The sequence below is a fragment of the Danio rerio genome, chromosome 6, assembly GCF_049306965.1.
Source record: "Danio rerio strain Tuebingen ecotype United States chromosome 6, GRCz12tu, whole genome shotgun sequence".
NCBI lineage: Eukaryota > Metazoa > Chordata > Actinopteri > Cypriniformes > Danionidae > Danio > Danio rerio.
Window position 1 is genome coordinate 14,361,168 of NC_133181.1, and position 18,909 is coordinate 14,380,076.

Here is an 18,909-nt window from a genome sequence, read left to right on the forward strand (position 1 = left end):
TTTGACTACATATACAAGTGATATTTAAAGGCTTAACTAGGTTAATTAGGTTAACTAGGCAGGTTAGGGTATTTAGGCATTTCATTGTATAATGATGGTTTGTTCTATAGGAAAAAAAATTTTGCTTAAAGGGGCTAATAATTTTGTCCTTAAATTGGCTTTTAAAAAATTAAAAACTGCTTTTATTTTAGTCGAAATAAATCAAATAAGACTTTTACCAGAAGAAAAAATATTATTAGACATTCTGTGAAAATGTCCTTGCTCTGTTAAACATAATTTAAGAAATATTTAAAAAATAATAAAAAAAATGCAGAGGGGGACTAATAATTCTGACTTCAACTGAACATGCAACCCAGGCTCATTCTGATTATGTACACCTATATATATTTCTGGAGAAAGCAAAAGAGATCCCAGGAGCTACTTTTTTTTTTTTGCAGTTTTTGCGAATCCACCAGAGACTGTTGTGTACGCTTTTTCAGATCTGTCCCGAGTGCCATTCACGCCTGATATTCTCAAGTAAACCCACCAGAGGCAGGTGTCGACTGACTGACTTACTGACTGACCAACCGACCGAATATAAGGCTACGTTTTCACAATGAGCCTGTGTTGATTGTATATGATGGTTGAAAATGGAAACTTAAACATAAATTTTTATGGTAATTGTTAATGTATTGTTTAACAATCATTACATGCTAATTGCAATCTAAAGCAAAACAACAACAAAATGTTTATTTTTTTATCAAACAATTAATTTATTAGTTTAAATTGTGCAAACACGATTTGCCTACTTTGCATTACGGTTATCTTTCATAACACATTTATTTAATATTGCAATCTTTACTACAATCAAGAAGTTATTACCATTGTTTGTAAGAAAAAGGAGGCTTCTGCATGTGAACTATGGCTGAGATTGTTGATTTCTACTTTACATTTGAAACAAATTAGATACTGTTTAAAGATGCAAACCTGAGCACTCCATGAAAGTTAACAGTTTTTAAAAACGTAATGAAAACAAGGAAGGAAAACATATTTTGTCTGAAGTTTTGTAAAATAAAAAGGAAAAAGAAAAAAAATAAACTTTTCTAAAACAATTGAAATAGCTTACACTAGAATTAAAAGACATTAATATAAAAATAATTTGAACATGTCATTTTACATGCTTTACTAAGCCTATTTTTAGGAAAAGATTGCTAAATTATTTGTACAATCATCTCCAATGCTAATGAGCACATAGCACATACAGCACTTTGGGGCAATTTTGATAACTTTACTCATTTATAACCCAATTAGAATAATCAAAAAATTACCAAATAGTTTTAAAAAATATCTGGTTAATTTAAGTTTAAGCAGCATGAGGGCACAGTGGTGTTGAATCCTTGTGGCTAAAATCATATTAGGGGACCGAGTGCTTACCATAGGTGACGGGGCATTGTGCGGCAAGAACGCTGATTTGACTTGTTATGAAATGTAATGTTTAGCAAATTAAAATGTAGTATTTGTTTTTCGGTAACAATAAGGCTGTATTAGTTAATGCTAAGTGATGCATTTACTAACATGAACAAACAATGAACAATACATTTATTACAAATTAATGAAAATAAGGTTGTTAGTACGTTGAAGTAGGTGATAGTCTTAAGAAACATTTTTTGTTGTGCTGGTTAAAAGTCTCTTCACAGTCCAATAGTAATAATTAAAGTAAATGATCTAAATGTGTTTATATGTATTTTTATATTCGGGGTAAGGCATAAAACTAAAAAATGTTCATCCAATTAAATATTGCCGGGCCGACATCTACCATAACTCCGATAAGTAGTTTAAACTGTCTGTCAGCAATCAAATACTGAATTGAAACTTTTGAAAATCCTGAATCAAAATTGGAGTTACATTTGCATACTGGATTAAGGACGACACCATAGCTGAAGTATTACTGTTAGACAGGTAATGTTCTGTTTTAACACTATTATTGTCAGGCTAAGCTCACGTTAGAGTGAGTTGTGTTATGAATGGCGTATATGCACAGACGTGTTCAGCCAGTAAAATCTCCCAGCAAAAGATTGATGTGACTATTTTTAGTTTTATAAGGGACCCTTGACAGCATTGATAATGTAGATTTTTATTTAGTTTAACGACAAAACATCAGTAAATAGCGCTATTCCGCTGCTTTATTAAGCTGAAGTTGCTTTTATATTCACATTGGTTCATTTTAATGACAGCCTTCCTTTACTGTTTACCATGCTACTCTGAATATTCGCTCTGAAATAGCATGTAAGTATGGCTTAGTAATAAATGTAATTCCTGCACACCGCTAGCCAAACTCTAACTAATGGCGGATGACATGAACTAGTGGGTTGTCTGCTGTAGTGACGCGGTGGGGGCGTTCGTGATTTCAGGAGGCGTGGCTTTGAATCACAGTACCTCTCCGCCGTCCAAAGCTAATATGCTAAGCGGTTAGCACCTACTGCACTTTTAACTCACGATGCATTAACTAATGTTAACGCAAGCATGAATTTGGATGTAAATAATGCATTAAAAAATGTTGAACTATGATTAATAAATGCTGTACAAGTATCGTTTATAATTAGTTCAGTTTAGTAAATACATAAACTAATGAAACCTAGTTGTAAAGTGTGACCCATTATTCATATAGCAGAATCTAAATTAGGTTGAGGCATTGTCATGATCACCAGCGATCTCTAACCACCAGAGGTCGCTGGAAAACATTCACATTCATACAAACTACAAATCAGCCAGTTCATGGACTACAACTTCATACATGCACTCTGTTCACACACATGTTATAGATTCTGACTGATTACACTCGCTCCACCTGAGGATTGTCAAAGACTGATTAGACACACTATTTAAACAGCACACTCACTCATTCCCATGGCTGAGTCTTGTTATCTGCTACAGTGACACTAAAACGCGTTTCCTTTGTCTGTCTTTGCCGTGTTTTGATCCTTTGCCGCGTTTATTTGTTTCCTCCTGTTTGCTACCTGCCCCTGTGACCTATTGCCTGTTAATTTGACTTTGACTCTGGATTGCCCTCGTACATCTGTTTACCCCAGTTTTGACCACTGCTTGCCTGACGATTCTAATAAACCTGCATGTGGACCCTCACCTCGGTTGTCAGTGTCACACCCCGGGTTACAGGCATTACATTTACTTAGAAAAAATGGAATAGTTGAATTTTTGCTTTTAATTTTTGACATTTTACATTACATTTATTTAGAAAATATGAAATAGTTTTGATATTGCTTATTAATCTGTTATCATATGAGTCATAATTTGATTGGTGCATCCTTATAAGTCACATTATACCGAAGGTGGTTATCAAGACACACATTTCGTTTGAAATCATATTAGAACTTCTTAATGGGAGAATTATTATTTTTTTTGGAATCAGTGACTAGACTTGTGAAATGTGAAATGGAAAAATGAGATGCAAGCATTTTCATGTAGAAAATTCACCCTTACCAATGTGAATAATACATAAAGAAGAAACAGATATAGATGAAGAAATGGAGGGAATGACTAGAAGACGAGCGAAGAACAGACGGACATAAAAGCACCTTTCTGAGGGGACAGAGTTTAGTTTAGTAATGGAAGTCCTCGGAGAGAGCGGGATCACAGAAGAACCGCGAGCCGCGTTTGGCTGATCGAGCGGTAAAAGGGGCGGTCTTCAGCACTGCAGCAAAACAATAGCCAATCACAACACAGAAACACCAAAAGCTACAAGCTTTAGAAAAAAGGCTCAGAATTAGACACAAACTTCAAGCCTCTAAACTCTAGTAATGCTAAGCAGCATAGCATCTACTGCTACTCTACGTGTACTATCAAAATAACAAGAATGATATACACTTAGGAAAACAGATTCAATCGTCGTATGTACATCAAGATGAAATTGGCTTTGGCTCTTACCCGTAATGATGTCCTCGATGGCTCCATCTTTGCCTTCATAAACAAGGCGGCTGTCTTTGCCTTGTCTCTTTCTTAGCTCGTGAATAAGCTCTTGCTGCTGCCGCTTACCCTTGTGAGACGGCGACTGGTGTTTGGGCATGATACAAGTGGAAAGAACATCCAGTTAATGCACAAAGCTTTTCTGTAATCTTCACACTTACCAATATTTCTTTAATGTACATTATAGTGCACTCTAGATTGGGCTATGAACACAAATATTATAACATTTGATTCAATTAAAAATCTTGTTAATGATATTCATTTATCTTGATTTATGTATGTATAGTTGAAGTCAAAATTATTCGTCCTTCTTTTTAAAATTATTTGAATTTTTCTTCTTTTTAAAATATTTACCAAATGATATTTACAACCCAGGCTCATTCTAAAAGTGTAGCCGCTACATACATTTCTGGAGATCGACAAATATGTCCCAGGAGGTACGTTTTTTTGTAGTTTTTGTTTTTGCGAATCCACTAGAGGGCACTGTGAATGCTTTTTGAGATCTCAAATTTCTTTCGCAAGTGCTATTCGTGCCTGCGGTTCCCCCGTATATCCACCAGAGACCGCTGTCGACTGACTAAATGACTGACTGATCAACTGACCCACCCTCTACTTACCCTAAACCCAACCAATAGTATTTTTAAAAGCACTAATTGACCCACCCACCCACTTCCCTAAACACAACCGACAGTATTTTCAAAAGCAATCCAGAAAAAGAAAAGCCCTTGCCTGATTTTTGCTACATTTTCAGATTTTATCACATTCTCACCCTGTTGTTTACTTTAATTCATTTTCTTTTCGGCCTTAGTACCTTTATTAATCAGGGCTCACCACAGCAGAATGAACCACCAACTTATTCCGGATGTTTTATGCAGCAGATGCCCTTCCAGCCACAACCTAGCACTGGGAAAGACCCATACACTCTTGCAATCCCACTCATCCACTACGGTTATTTTAGCTTATGAGGTGAGGTGACAGAGGTACATACTGCGCCATCGTGTCCCCCTCTCAATGTTTACTTGATTAACTTATTTCTTGGCTTCTGTTTTTGTCTTAGTAGTTTTCTGGAACCGTTCTTTGCTGTTGCCTCATCATCATGGTCAACTGCTCTCTGCGTCTCGAGTCCGCCAACGTACATGACGAGCCACTGAACAAACTGGTAACAGCGGGAAAGCTGCGTTGATAATGAGGTAAGTGGAATAGAACGGTGTCATACGGCCCTAGAGTGTTCGTTTTAAAGACGAAATACATACTTCTGGCTACATAATTTGCGATCTCCATAAATTTATATAGGGCTACGTTTCAGAATCCAAGTTGGATGTTTAACTGAGCAAGACATTTTTCACAGTATTAAAAGTTTTTACTTCTTAAAAATTACAATTTTAAGGTCAATATTATTAGCCCCCTCAAGCAATATTTTTTCAATTGTCTGCCAAAGTTATAATAGTTTTGTATTTTTTTATTTGTTTTAGTTTCTATTTGGATTTGGCTTTTTGTTTTCAAATTTAGTTAGTTTTAATTAGTTTTTAGATACAGATTTACTAGTTTTTATTAGTTTCAGTATTAGTTTGAGTTTTTGTTCTAAATAAGGATTTGTTAAGTGCAAGTTTCAAAATTAACAGAATAAATATTGTATAATAAAAACTCAGCTATACATTTTTTGAAACATGTATTCAGAGGACACATAAACACTATCATCTACCACTATCATCTACCCATCGTCAAATTCAAATACAACAGCCCACAGGATAGAAGCCTTAAGTACAATATGTGTGCAAGGCTGCTTCTGGGGTTAGATACACAGTAGTGATGGGAAGTTCAGATCTTTAACGCGGATGACTCAACATTATGTAGTCAGCGATAGTAATTTCAGTCAGTTAAAACATCACCGTGATCTGAAAAATGTCTTACAGTAAAGTTTTGCAACCCAACTGAAGCATGATTCACTTATTTAACTTCCGTTACGATTTTCTGTTATGAAATCAACTTACGTTTTTCAACAGATTCTCTCATTTAAGCCCTCGGTTTACCCGCGCTGCAGTTGTTCAAGTTTAGTTCAGTCACAGCAGGCTGTCATGTACTCTTTGTGTTTGGTTCGCTGAATCACACATGCGCAGTGTTATCGGTTAACCGATTCTTAAGTTTAATCTCAGTGTAACATTACTGGTCTAATAACTGAATAAGAGTATATATTGAATTATTTAGAGTTAGAGGGGGGTATTAGGCTTGTTAAAGGGCCATGAAACCCCCTCGTTTCAGCAGTGTGTTTTCACACCTCTACTTTGGAAAAAGTCAGAAAAGTGGGTGTGTCCAGCTTTGTTTAGGGGGGAGTGTCGGAAAAAGAAAAGCGGCTTGGTATGGGAGTGTCTATTTGGGCGCGCTGAATTTCAGAGTCAAAACACACACCCACAGCAGACAATGTGACTGTGTTTACATGGACATCTGTAGTCGAATTATTTGCCAAATTATTAAATGGTGGACTTTAACTGCAGTTTGGCTCTTTCATTCAGGGAATTCATTAATGTCCCTCCCGACAAACGTGATATTTGATTCAAGGAACTGCTCTAGGCGTGTATTTTTCATACAATGTTTGATACCGCACGGCGAATGAGAGAAAAAAAACTCAGCATTTCCCGGAAACTTAGATACACACGGCAGGTAGCGTCAGAAAGCCGTGTGTGTTATTCCGGTCACAAAATCCAACACGAGGTTATAGTTTGGTTGTAACTGTTAGTGCTAACTATTGCACTCGGTGCAATAGTTTGTTTGATACGAATAAAATACGAACTGAATAAACAAAGAGCACTGGTCGCTCACTTACCAAATCTGTAGAGACAGGACAATCACCAGCAACTAGAGCCGCGTCTTTATTTAAAGGAGACTACAAGCAAATCTGGATCTCAGCGTTTGCAGATGAGAACAGCTCTCAGGTAAACAATAATCCTCCTTAGACACGTAAGTTATTGTTGTCGAGCGTCGCGTACACTGTTAATCCACGCGTGAGTCTGCGCTCTCACAGAGAGAAAATGAAAACGAAACTTAACTGCAGCAAACTATAAAAGCAACACTTCACGCTTGTTTTGCCAACACAACGTGGCGTCTTTGCCGTCTACACTGTGACAGTAATGAATATTAATGAAGTTGCACAATAGAGCGCGCTGATTGGTTTGAACCAAGCCTTACTCATGCATTAATGCAACACACTGTAAGATGTAATAAGACTCACTCTGGCACAGACGTTTAGTCTGCACGCTGGAATACAGGCTATTATGTCATGACCGTGACGCAGCTTCAAAAATTTGTTTCAAACAGGAAGTACGAATTTGCTTAAAATAACGCAAAAACAACCAATTTACACTTTTTAGTGAAATATAGGTGTCCTAATAGTGTTTTTAGCAGTGTGGGACACATATACGACTGTCAACAGCTCAAAAAATGTGTTTTGGTGTTTCGTGACCCTTTAAAAAGTAAGTAGTTTGTGGATAAGTGCTTTCTGGAGATGTGAATCGTTTCAAATTATTCAGTTTGGTGAACTAGTTCAACCGGTTTACTTAGAAGATCCAGTTAAAAAGATTTGTTTGCGATACAGAAATAATCCTGCTGAAAAATCCAGCTTACACCAGCCTAGAATGGTTGGCTGGTTTTAGCTGGTCGACCAGCCTGGTTTTAGAGGGGTTTTGGCCACTTCCAGGCTGGTTTCCAGGCTGGAAATAGCTGGAAACCAGCCTGGAAGTGGCCAAAACCCCTCTAAAACCAGGCTGGTCGACCAGCTAAAACCAGTCAACCATCCTAGGCTGGTTTAAGCTGGATTTTTCAGCAGGGAAAACCTGCTGGTCACAAATGTAAATGTTATAAAACCTTATTGGTCACAAATGTGTTAAAGTAATAGTTTTAAGTGTCTGTATTTAATGCTGATAACATGCTGCTGTCATGTCCACTCGTTGTTTTTTGTCGCGGGAGCAACAGCGAGGATGACTGGAGGAGAACCGGATCGATCTGGCCAATGGCAGCAGGACTACAGACTATGAAGTGCCGTACGGGTCAAACACCTGCAGCGTGAATTATATGTACTTCTAAAAGGCTTACAGTAAGATTATGTATTAAATACATTTACAAAGACGAAAACGAAAGAGGTTTTGCTATAATTTTAGTTAGTTTCAGTTAGTTTTGTATGTACACAATACAGTTTCATTTAGTTCTAGTTTAAAAAAAAAACAAACTTGTTTTTATTTTATGTCAGTTAACGACAATTATTTTACATTTTAGTTTTCGTTTTTTCGTTCGTTTTCATTATCTTTTTTTTTTAAGATTTATTTTTGGCATTATTGACAGGATAGGACAGTATTTTAGACAGGAAACAAAGTAGGAGAGAGAGAGAGGGGGTAGAGTCGGGAGATGTCATCGAGCCGGGATTCGAACTCAGGACGCCCTGAAGTGCTACTGCACCATATGTCAGCGTGCTAAACACTAGGCTATTGCCTAGACTCATTTTCGTTATATAAAATAACCTTGTTGTCTGCAAAAGAAAACCATTGTAATATAATGACTTGGCCAATTACCGTAACATGCCTAGTTAAACTAATTAACAGTTAAACCTTTAAATTGCACTTTAAACTGAATACTAGTATCTTGAAAAACATTTAGTAAAATATTATTTACTGTCATCATAGCAAAGACAAAAATAAAAAAACTATTATGTTTAGAAATGTGTTAAAAAAATATTTCTGTTAAACAGAATTTGGGAAAAATATACAGGGGGCCAACAAGTTAGGGGGGCTAATAATTCTGACTTCAACTGTATCAGTTTCACATTTAGATTGATTTTCAGTTTGATCAATTCAGGTTTTTAGTTCTCATCTTACCTGTTGACTTTCTTGCTCCTCCATCATGGCCTCCTGTTCCATAAGCTTCTCCATCATCAGCTGCTCCTGCCTCTTCCTCAGCTCATTCTCTTCATCCGCTTGCTAAAAACAACAATCGCACATATTAGACCTTGTCCCTGTATAAACTAGAAAGTCTTGAATACTGGTGTTTCCCAGACTCACCCTATAGGACTTGATAAAGCGAACAAACACAGGGAAGAACACAGAGGGTGGCATGGTCTTGGCGCTCTCCCCGAAAAACTTAACAGCTTCGTCAAAGGCATCCTGAAATCACAGGCAAGCCACGTGTATCATGCTGGTCCAACTACCAGCGAATATATTCAATCATAAATACGTATAGAAAAGATTTTTTTTGCTACCTGTGCAATTTTAGCATCATCCAAGAGCTTCTTCAGCCTGGCCTCGTTGTGATGGATGAAGTCTTTGAGCAGAGAGTTGTGGCCGTGCATGCTGTACTCTCTTTTAGTCAGATCCATACCTCTCTGTAGCTCTCGCACATCCAGGAGAACGTTCTCCAGAGAGACTGCAACATGAGGTTAATGAGATCCACCATCAAAAACTGACATTCTGTAGCGTAATACAGTACAATCACTCTTCATATTTCTACCTGCACGCATTAAAAACAGTGTTGTTTTAATGTTTTTAAATACTCAATCACGTATACCTGTCATGGTTTATTTGAAGTACATTGCAAAAAAATATTTTCTTACTTAGATTTTTTGTCTTATTTCTAGTCCAAATACCTAAAAATTCTTAAATCAAGAAGCATTTTCTAGGCAAGAAAAACATATTGTCTTGTTTTCAAAAATAATATGCCAAAATCAAGGGAGCCTGAAAGAAAATGCTCATTTACAAGAATATGAGATGAGCAAAATAATCCTGTTATTCCTTTTGACATAAGATTATTTTGTTTACCCCATTGGCAGATTATTTTGCTTGTTTTAAGGAAAAACTCACCTAATTTTGGCATATTATTTCTGAAAATAAGACAATATGTTTTGCTTGCCTAGAAAATGCTTCTTGATATAAGACTTTTTAGATATTTGGACTAGAAAGAAGACAAAAATTCTAAGTAAGAAATGCGTTTTGTGCAGTGTATTTGTTATTAATTTAAAACGTATTTTAATGCTTTTATATCACTTAGTTTTTTTACATAGATCCATTGAGGACGAAAAATTATAAATAATATAGTTATAAAATATAACATGCTTTTTTTCATTCTCTAAGTTTCACACAATTGATTTGTGTTTGGACATATTGAAAGAATTGAGTTAACGTATTAGTTTTAACAAATTTAAGTGGATGGAATATTTGAACATAAAACAAATAAATGGTCAAAAAACAACTAAATAATTGTGTTGTTTCAGCTTATATTAAATAAGTTGTTTGAACAAACAGTAAACCTACTTTGAGTGTTCACTGATTTCATACATTTCTTTACAAGCATTAGCCCTGATGTTAACCGCAAATTTTATTTGATTGATTTTAAGGACATTTAAATTACAGTTGGGCAAGGCAGTGGCGCAGTAGGTAGTGTTGTCGCCTCACAGCAAGAAGGTCGCTGGGTTGCTGGTTCGAACTTCGGCTTAGTTGGCGTTTCTGTGTGGAGTTTGCATGTTCTCCCTGCCTTCGCGTGGGTTTCCTCCGGGTGCTCCGGTTTCCCCCACAGTCCAAAGACATGTGGTACAGGTGAATTGGGTAGGCTAAATTGTCCGTAGTGTATAAGTGTGTGTGTGTGTGTGTGAGTGTGTGCGGATGTTTCCCAGAGATGGGTTGCGGCTAAAAGGGCATCCGTTGCGCAAAAACTTGCTGGATAAGTTGGCCGTTCATTCCGCTGTGGCGACCCCTGATTAATAAAGGGACTAAGCTGACAAGAAAATGAATGATGAAATCTAAATTACAGTTTGTTTACATAATGCCACTTTTATTATAATGTTTTATTATATACTAAATCTATAAACAGAAAAAAACTGTGATATGCATAACAACATACATAATTATAATTACAAGAAAAAAACAACAGTAATATTTGCTCTACAGCAGTGGTGTCCAAATTCGGTCCTGGAGGCCCGGTGTCCTGCATTTTTTAGTTCCAACCCTAATTAAACACACCTGAACCAGCTAATCAAGCTCTTTCTAGGTATACTAGACGTCCAGGCAGGTGTGTTGGAGAAAGTTGGAGCTAAACTATGCAGGACACCAGCCCTCCAGGACCTGAATGCATGTGCCAAAATATTTTTACATTAAAAAAAAGCATTGCAGACAAAATGGAAGCTGTTTAATAATGTATGACTTTTTTGCTTAAATGGCACATGGATGAAATATTGCAGTTTTAAGGAGTTTCAATATGGGCAGTTTTTTGTTTAGAAGTTTTTGAGAGGAACTATTTAAGGTACCAATAAAATTTCAAAATACACCACTTATACTGTAAAAAATACCAGCATTCACATAATTCCTTCATATTCTCCCAACACAAATTGATTATTCATTTATTTGGTTATTCATTCATTCATTCATTCGTTCGTTCGTTCGTTCATTAATCCGTTCATTCATTCATTTTCCTTTAGCTTAGTCCCTTTATTCTTAGGGGGTTACCACAGCGGAATGAACCGGCAAGTTATTCCAGCTGCAACCTAGTACTGGGAAACATCCATACACTCTCATTCACAAACATTACGGCCAATTTAGTTTACTCAATTCACCTATACCACATATCTTTGGACTTTGGATATCTTTGGACTATCCCACGCGAACATGAGGAGAACATGCAAACTCCACACAGACAAAAATAACTTAATTATTTTTACAAATGTGAGTTAAACATAAAACAATTAAGTTTTTAAAAAATTTGAGAATCGGGTTGATTTTTAATAAGTAGTTTGAACAAGCAGCAAAAATCTTTTCTTGATTGTAGGCAAATGTATGCTGTTTGTTAAAACACAGGCAATAATCATCACAAAAGCAAAAACGAATGAGACAAAAATGTCCCTAATGATACACAAATGTTAATATTAACGATTTTAGTAAATGAGTCTTTGTTTACGTAGCCTATATTTTTATTTTGGCTAGTGTTAGTCATTTTTGTATTTATTTCATTTAAATTAGTTATCAATGTAATTTAAATCTATTTAATGAATGTTTTTGTTATTAATAGTTTTATTTAACAGTAATAATGATTGATAAGTACAATAAACCTTTTCCGATTAAAGTATTTGAAATTAATTCATTAATTCATTAATTCATTTTCTGCCGCTTTTCCAGGGCCGGGTCGCTGGGGCAGCAGTCTTAGGAGAGAACCCCAGACTTCCCTCTCTCCAGACACTTTCTCCAGCTCCTCTGGGGGGATTCCGAGGCGTTCCTATGCTAGCCGAGAGACATAGTCCCTCTAGCGTGTCCTGGGTCTTCCCCAAGGCTTCCTCCCGGTGGGACATGCCTGGAACACCTCCCTAGGTAGGCGTCCAGGAGGCACCCGAAACAGATGTCTGAGCCACCCCAGCTGACTTCTCTCGATGTGAAAGAGCAGCGGCTCTACTCCAAGCCCCTCCCGAATGTCAGAGCTCCTCACCCTATCCATAAGAGTGCGCCCTGCCACCCTAATTTGAAATTAATTATATTTAAAAATAAAGATTCTGAGGCTGCGTGGACACTCACCCGCAGCAGCTTTCTCGATGTAGTGCAGCTCATTGTAGAAAATGCTCACAATGGGATATTTCTCCTTCACCACATTGGCTATGTAGTGCAAAAGGGTCTGTTTTCTATCTGTTGACTTGGTCTCCAACAGCTAAAGGCAAGACACAATACAGGGTTATAATTAAACAATATATTTCAGAAAAAAGGCAGTGCATAGAATGAGTTCCAGTAGTTACCAGATCCAAGCTCTGAAGTTTGAAGCCGTAAACAGCTCCTCTCTTACTGCTGTTCATGTAGTTTCCCAAGGCCAAAATGATCTGAGATTACAGGAACATACAGACTTATAATTAGAAAGACATGTAAAACGGCAAGAGTCCTGGTTGCAGTGTTCTATAAACGTGACTTACCTCAAGGATTTTCTTTAACTTCTGTGATGATTTGATTGATACAGATGCAGCTATGATAGCATGAAGTTGCTGTAGAAAAAGTAAATAAATGCATAAATAAAATAACACACACAGACTCACAATCTTGTATACATGGTTTACAGGGACACTTCATGAAATGTATTTTGTACTGTAAAAACTGCTTATTATTTGGCCCAACCCCTAAACCAACCCTCAGAGGAAGCCTGTGGCAAATTTTGAATGTCAAAAGCCCTCATTATGTATGATTTTCCATAAACCACCTTAATGGAAAGTACAACACCCATATCCATATCATTACCACAGTCATACCCATGCCATTATACAGCTTTATGTCCCTGTAAACTACATAAACCTGTACACACATGCTCACTTGTACATAAGGTTTATAAGGACTCTCCACAGGCATAAAGTTTTTTATACTGTAAAAAACGCTTATTATTTGGCCCTACCCTATCCCTAAACCCTCACACGAAACCTGTAGCAAATTTTGAATGTCAAAAAACCCTGTTATGTGTGATTTTTAAGCATTCTTAATTAAGGAATGTCCTCATAAACCACCTTTATAGAGTACAACTGGGTTATACCAAAGACTGTAAAACACAAAAGACAATAGACTCATAGTTTTGAATGAGGGAAAGTGTAACGATCAATATGGCGAATAAAGCCCCGCCTTCCAGTACAGGAGCCAATCATTGATCATTATGGACTGAGGATTCTCTGGGAGAGGGACTCATACTCAGAGGGACCAGATGAAAGTTTCTGTATATTTTGTGTGATTCAAACATCTGGAAATGACTTGCCTTAAAGCGACTTTGGTTATACCCATGTCATTTTATAATTATGTGTCCACGTACACACTTTCAAAATACTTTTTTCTGTGTGATTCCAGACCTGTTTTTCGTATTGAGACCAAAAAAGTGACTGGTATTGCTATACTTTTGGGGACATTTGATCCCCACAAAACGAGGAATACAATGTACACACACATTACTCAATCGCTTAACTTCTCTGTCCATCTTACCGGTGTGAGCATTTGCAGGCTATCAGTAAAGTTGCCCATGAAGGCCATGATGGTCATGCGCTGTGGCAGTCTTTCAATCTTGCTGAAGAGCATCATGAAGCGGTCCTCATCGGTGAGTCCATCCATTGGCCGTCGTTCCCGCTCATACTGACGGAGCACCTTCACCTCACTCTCAGTGGGCATAAACCGCATCAAACACTCTACGAAATCCACTGGCACCGTACGCAGGTCAAACCTGTGGGAAATGAAAGAAACTGGTGATATCGCTACTCAATAAGCCAACCCCAAAACCAAACCAAAACCTGAAGCTATTTGCTTGTAAAGGCTAATGGGGAACTCACGTCTGAATTGCTTTGCAGATCTCCTCAGGGCTCTTGCCTGCTTTGCGGAGCGTGATAGCAAGGTTTTTGGCTCTGTTGGCCTCCAGCAGTGATACTTTATTGGGGCCTTTTTGAGGAGCCTTTTGTTTTTGCAATGTCATGTCGACGGCGGGGCCCTGGGCTTTGGTCTTAAACATTTCCTCAAACTCATCGACATTCAAATCCTAAAACCAAAGAGATCTGTTAAGCTTCTATCCACAGAAATCATTAAACAAAATATTTTGGTGTTCAAAAATGTGCACAAAGTCACTGCAAACCTAATATCAAGATATCAAGAAAGAAAGAAAGCTTTTTGGATGAACTATACTTTTAAGACAACCCAGGCTCATTCTGAAAATGTACCGCTATACACATTTCTGGAGAGTGCCAAATACGTCCCAGGAGGTAAGTTCTTTTGCAGTTTTTGTTTTCGCGAATCCACCAGAGATCGCTGTATATGCTTTTTGAGATCTCAAATTTCTCTGCGAGTGCCATTCACCCGTGCTGTTCTCGCGTGAATCCACCAGAGGCTGCTGTCGACTGAATGACTGACTGAGTGATCGTCTGACCCACCAACCTCCTTCCCTAAACCCGTTTCAAAACCAATTGACCCACTCAATCATTTACCTAAACCGTACCAACATTTTTAAAAAAGCAATCCAGAAAAAGAAAAGCCCTCGCCTGATTTTTACCATGTTTTTAGATTTTACCACATTCTCACCCTGTTGTTTTACTTGTTTATTTTATTTTTTGGCTTCTGTTTTTGTCTTACCCACTTTCTAGAAACGTTCGTTGTCAGACTTGAATCCCGTCGTTGTGGTCAAGTCCTCTCTGTCAAGTCCATCAACGCACGAAAAGGAATAGCGTCATACTGCCTCATAGCATTTGTTTTAAAGACAAAATGCGACCATGCATACTTCTAACTACACGTTACGTGCCAGCACGTATTGTTTTTTTTATGTTTGTATTAGTGTCTCATTATGTTTTTCTTTCTATCACCCCAGTTCACTTCCTTGTTTTTGTCTACTGCTGTTCCTGACTAGCTGGTTCACTTACACTTGGTACAACCAATGCTGACACTGTGTATTTTTGGTTAATTGGATAGTTAGTGTAATTTAGTAAGACGGCCCAATCCCAATTCTATTTTTGTACCCCTTCCCCCTTCCTCTTGCCCCTTAAAACTGAGTGTGAAGGGGAAGGGCCTCAAAATTTACCCCTAAGAATTGGGACAGCACTACAGCACATGGGGGCTCGTCCGGGATAATTAACATCCCAACAGTTATTTCTGAGGATTTTGGTTCTAATGATACTCAATTCTTTTTGTGCCCAAATTATTTTGTGGGTTATACAAGAGGTAGTATTAACCCCTTCAGACCTAAATTATGTTTTAAATTTCAGAAAAAAGGGATGTCGTGATGTTCATTGTATTGGACGCAGGGTCTGAAGGGGTTAAAGGAGTGAGTTACTGATTTGTCTATTTGCTTCTGACTAGCTTGTAATTCGAAAATGGCATTGTCTAATCTGGAAGCTTTTCTTAGTAATCCTTCATCCAAGCAGTTTGATAAATGCCAAAAGGATGATCTCATCCAAATTTCAGTCCGTTGGCAGTTTCTGAAAAAACTCACTGCTTCACTAGTCACCACCTGTAATAATCACATTATTTGCACAGCATTTCTTGTTTGTGGTTGTTAATTAGTACAATCCTCTTTGAGAGTTTGCTTGAACAAGATAATTGGTTAAGTGTGCAACCCCACTCCCCTAGAATCCCCAGGGGTTGTAACACTACACAATTCACGATTTCCAGAAATGCAAATAGGGTTACGTTTTTAGAATGAGCCTATGTTGCCCATTTTCATTATATAATCAATTACAGAGGCACAAAATGGAATCCCACCCTAAATATTTCCTCATTTAACAACCCGTTCCACCTCGAAATACATCAGACTATTGAAGTACATTCAGCCATGATAGGCTTTTTATGTTTTACTTTTTGTACCTGAGACTGAATGACAACAGTTGCAGAATGACTTTTAAATGTGCTGACACTAAACTCGACAATAAACACCATCTGGCATCATCATAATATATATGAATCAGTGACCCAGAATGTAATAATGAAGTAGAAGTGGTGTAATACAAGCATGAGTTGGCAAAGATCACACATTTCACGCATACCTCTAGGATCCTTTCGTCATCGATTTCATTGAAGACGGTGCCGTTGATCTGATTTGGTTTCAGAGCCACCCAATTGAACACAGGCATGCGGAACTTCGTTTTGATTGGCTTTTTAATTTTCACAGCTGCCAATGAAAATAAAAAAAGGGACTGTGACTACAAAAACATTACATCAAAATTAATGCAATTACAAGAATATTTGTGTGTGTTAAGCAGAAAGGCACAAAATTATATCATGACAGTAAATGGAAGCCATGACAAACACATGGAAACCTACAGAAGAGCTTGATTGGTCCATCTTTGAGGGCAGGAGAAAAAGAGAGTAGATAAAAACAAATGTTTAGAGAGTTATAAAGCACAAAGGTCAAGGAAGAGAAAGCAGAAAATGTTTGTAAGTGCCAAGAAATGCGGAACAAGAAGATTTGACAAATACAAAGCTAGGCGAAAGCTTGGATATAAAGAAGTTTTGATGTTTTTTTTTTGTTTTTTGTAAAGAAAAAATATATTTAAAAAAAATCTTTCAATTTATTATTCCAAACTTTTGCCCGGTAATGCAGTTAAGCTAAACAAAATAAAGAATCAAAACAGAGTATTAAGAAGCAAATCTGCAATCACAGACCCACATTTGCATATACATACCTGTCAAGCCAGAGTTGAATATGACGGTTGGTGTGCCGCTGCCGGGCAGAGGAGGAGCACATGGAGGTGGAGGCGGAGGTAAAGGAGCAGAGATCTCAATTGAATGACCGGGAGGTGGAGGTGGTGGAGGAGGAGGAGGCGGTGGAGGAGGTGGAGGAGGCGGAGGTGGAGGCAGAGCTGCTGATGGTCCATTGGGAACTGGAGGAAATAAAGAGACAGTGCTGACTGATGACAACAGGCTTGAGCACATCTGGATCCACTTAAACACGTAATGACAAAAAAGGTCTAATTAGGTTTGAATGTTTACACTTTGCTACTCAATGTGTCAACAGCCGCAAATAGCATTCATTTGTGGTAAGAATGAATGTTGGCATAATTATCTTAGTTCAGTGGCTATAAAAACATGGTAAAATAAGTTGGGGATGTAGTTAGCATATGTGGTGTAATCTATAGGTTTAGAAAAATAGTAATATTAGTTTTTTGACTGCAGTGAGACTAAATTTAAAACAAATAATACTTTTATTTTATTTTTTTATTTAGGAGGAATATATTACTGGTATTATATTCTATAAGTAGTTTTATTAAGGTGGGTTGAGAGCCAACAAACTGTTATACTACATAAACTTATTCATCTTCTTCCATCTTGTTCATAGACTATTTAAAGAACACATCTCCTCCTAGAGCATTCATACTACAACCACCAAACTAACTCCAAACCTCCAAACTATACTGAATTAAGTTGCTGTATCTTTTCCAACTGATCCGAATTAAGGTTTTTCAAAAACTGTCCCGGAAAATTCGGAAAAGTCCCATTGACTTAACATTGGAGCAAACTTTGTGACCTCATAACTACGCCAGACTGTCATACAGACTTACGGTTGGGCTCAGTTAACTCCACCAATCTTCCAATCACTGATGACATTTCATCTTACTAACCACACCCTAGCAACCACATATGGCACCCTAGCAACTGTCCCATACACTTCTATTGTAAAAAGCTGCCATTGACTTTACATTGGACATACTAACAACATACCAATCCATACTTTAAACATACTAATCCATACTAGAAACACACTAATGACATACCAATCCATACTAGAAACACACCAATCCATACCACAAAACAAACATACTAATCATACTACCAATATACCAATGCATACTTACAATATACAAACCCCTACTAGAAACATACTCACAAGCATAATAGTAAATATCTATGTCGATCCATAAAACAAACATGCTAACATATATGTAGTTATCTATCTATGCCAACTATTTCGAACTTCTTAAAAACTACCTCAATTATTTAAACTTTAATACTACTACAAACTTTCAGGCGAGGCTTTCTCAAGCCACCGTAGTTTGTCTACGAACTTTACTTCTTTAGTTATTGCTATTATATGAGTAGTTATATAAGTAGGTTGGGAATCACAGCATTCCTATATAATAATAGTTAAACATGGCGGTTTGTTCGCGGTTGCTGAAAAAATAATGTGCTCCTTTTTTCCAGTTTCTCCTTTGTTTTTTCGCGTAAGTTTCTTTAGCACGCGAGTGCAAGCAAGAAAGCAAAACTGCTTGACTTTCGCTTCAGATGGGCTCGTAAAAAACTACGGGGCACAGCGTAAATCTGCTCTTCTTCTTGGCTTTGTGACTGTTCATCAAGATGACGACAAGGTTTGTTTGAGCTCAGGTCGCCCATGGCTCGTAATTATATTTATATATAATTATGCTGTAATCTCTTGGCTGTGTATTTAAGACATGGCGGTTCCTTTGTTTTCATTCTGGCCTGTTGCATATCTCATATCTCT

General features: G+C 37.4%; 2 protein-coding genes and 1 long non-coding RNA gene across 8 annotated transcripts in view; 1 reads left to right on the top strand and 2 right to left on the bottom strand.

Annotated features, from left to right (window-relative positions):
- asic4b (acid-sensing (proton-gated) ion channel family member 4b) overlaps positions 1-18,909 on the top strand; it is a 750,743-nt gene that overhangs the window by 452,726 nt on the left and 279,108 nt on the right. The gene's annotated exons all lie outside the window — the stretch shown is intronic.
- The window catches only part of fmnl2b (formin-like 2b), a 59,153-nt gene that overhangs the window by 1,487 nt on the left and 38,757 nt on the right, over positions 1-18,909 (bottom strand). The window contains exons 15-27 of one of the 6 annotated variants that reach the window (XM_009302259.5): positions 17,096-17,293; positions 16,734-16,754; positions 16,457-16,581; positions 14,264-14,466; positions 13,923-14,157; positions 12,881-12,949; positions 12,710-12,790; positions 12,495-12,624; positions 9,203-9,366; positions 9,006-9,107; positions 8,823-8,924; positions 3,922-4,045; positions 3,573-3,688 (exon numbers count right to left, since the gene is read on the bottom strand). In XM_009302259.5, the coding sequence (XP_009300534.1) occupies positions 3,597-3,688; positions 3,922-4,045; positions 8,823-8,924; positions 9,006-9,107; positions 9,203-9,366; positions 12,495-12,624; positions 12,710-12,790; positions 12,881-12,949; positions 13,923-14,157; positions 14,264-14,466; positions 16,457-16,581; positions 16,734-16,754; positions 17,096-17,293 (1,646 nt within the window). In that variant the 3' untranslated portion in view covers positions 3,573-3,596. Of the gene's footprint in view, positions 1-3,572; positions 3,689-3,921; positions 4,046-8,822; positions 8,925-9,005; positions 9,108-9,202; positions 9,367-12,494; positions 12,625-12,709; positions 12,791-12,880; positions 12,950-13,922; positions 14,158-14,263; positions 14,467-16,456; positions 16,582-16,733; positions 16,755-17,071; positions 17,294-18,909 lie in introns of all 6 variants that reach the window. The other 5 variants (XM_009302262.5, XM_005165857.6, XM_073953774.1 and 2 more) reach the window with 5 other exon arrangements.
- LOC141386201 (uncharacterized) lies at positions 5,484-8,768 on the bottom strand. Its single transcript, XR_012407699.1, has 2 exons — positions 7,418-8,768; positions 5,484-6,185 (listed from the first exon to the last, which is right to left on the bottom strand). It is a non-coding gene; the product is annotated as an uncharacterized lncRNA (long non-coding RNA).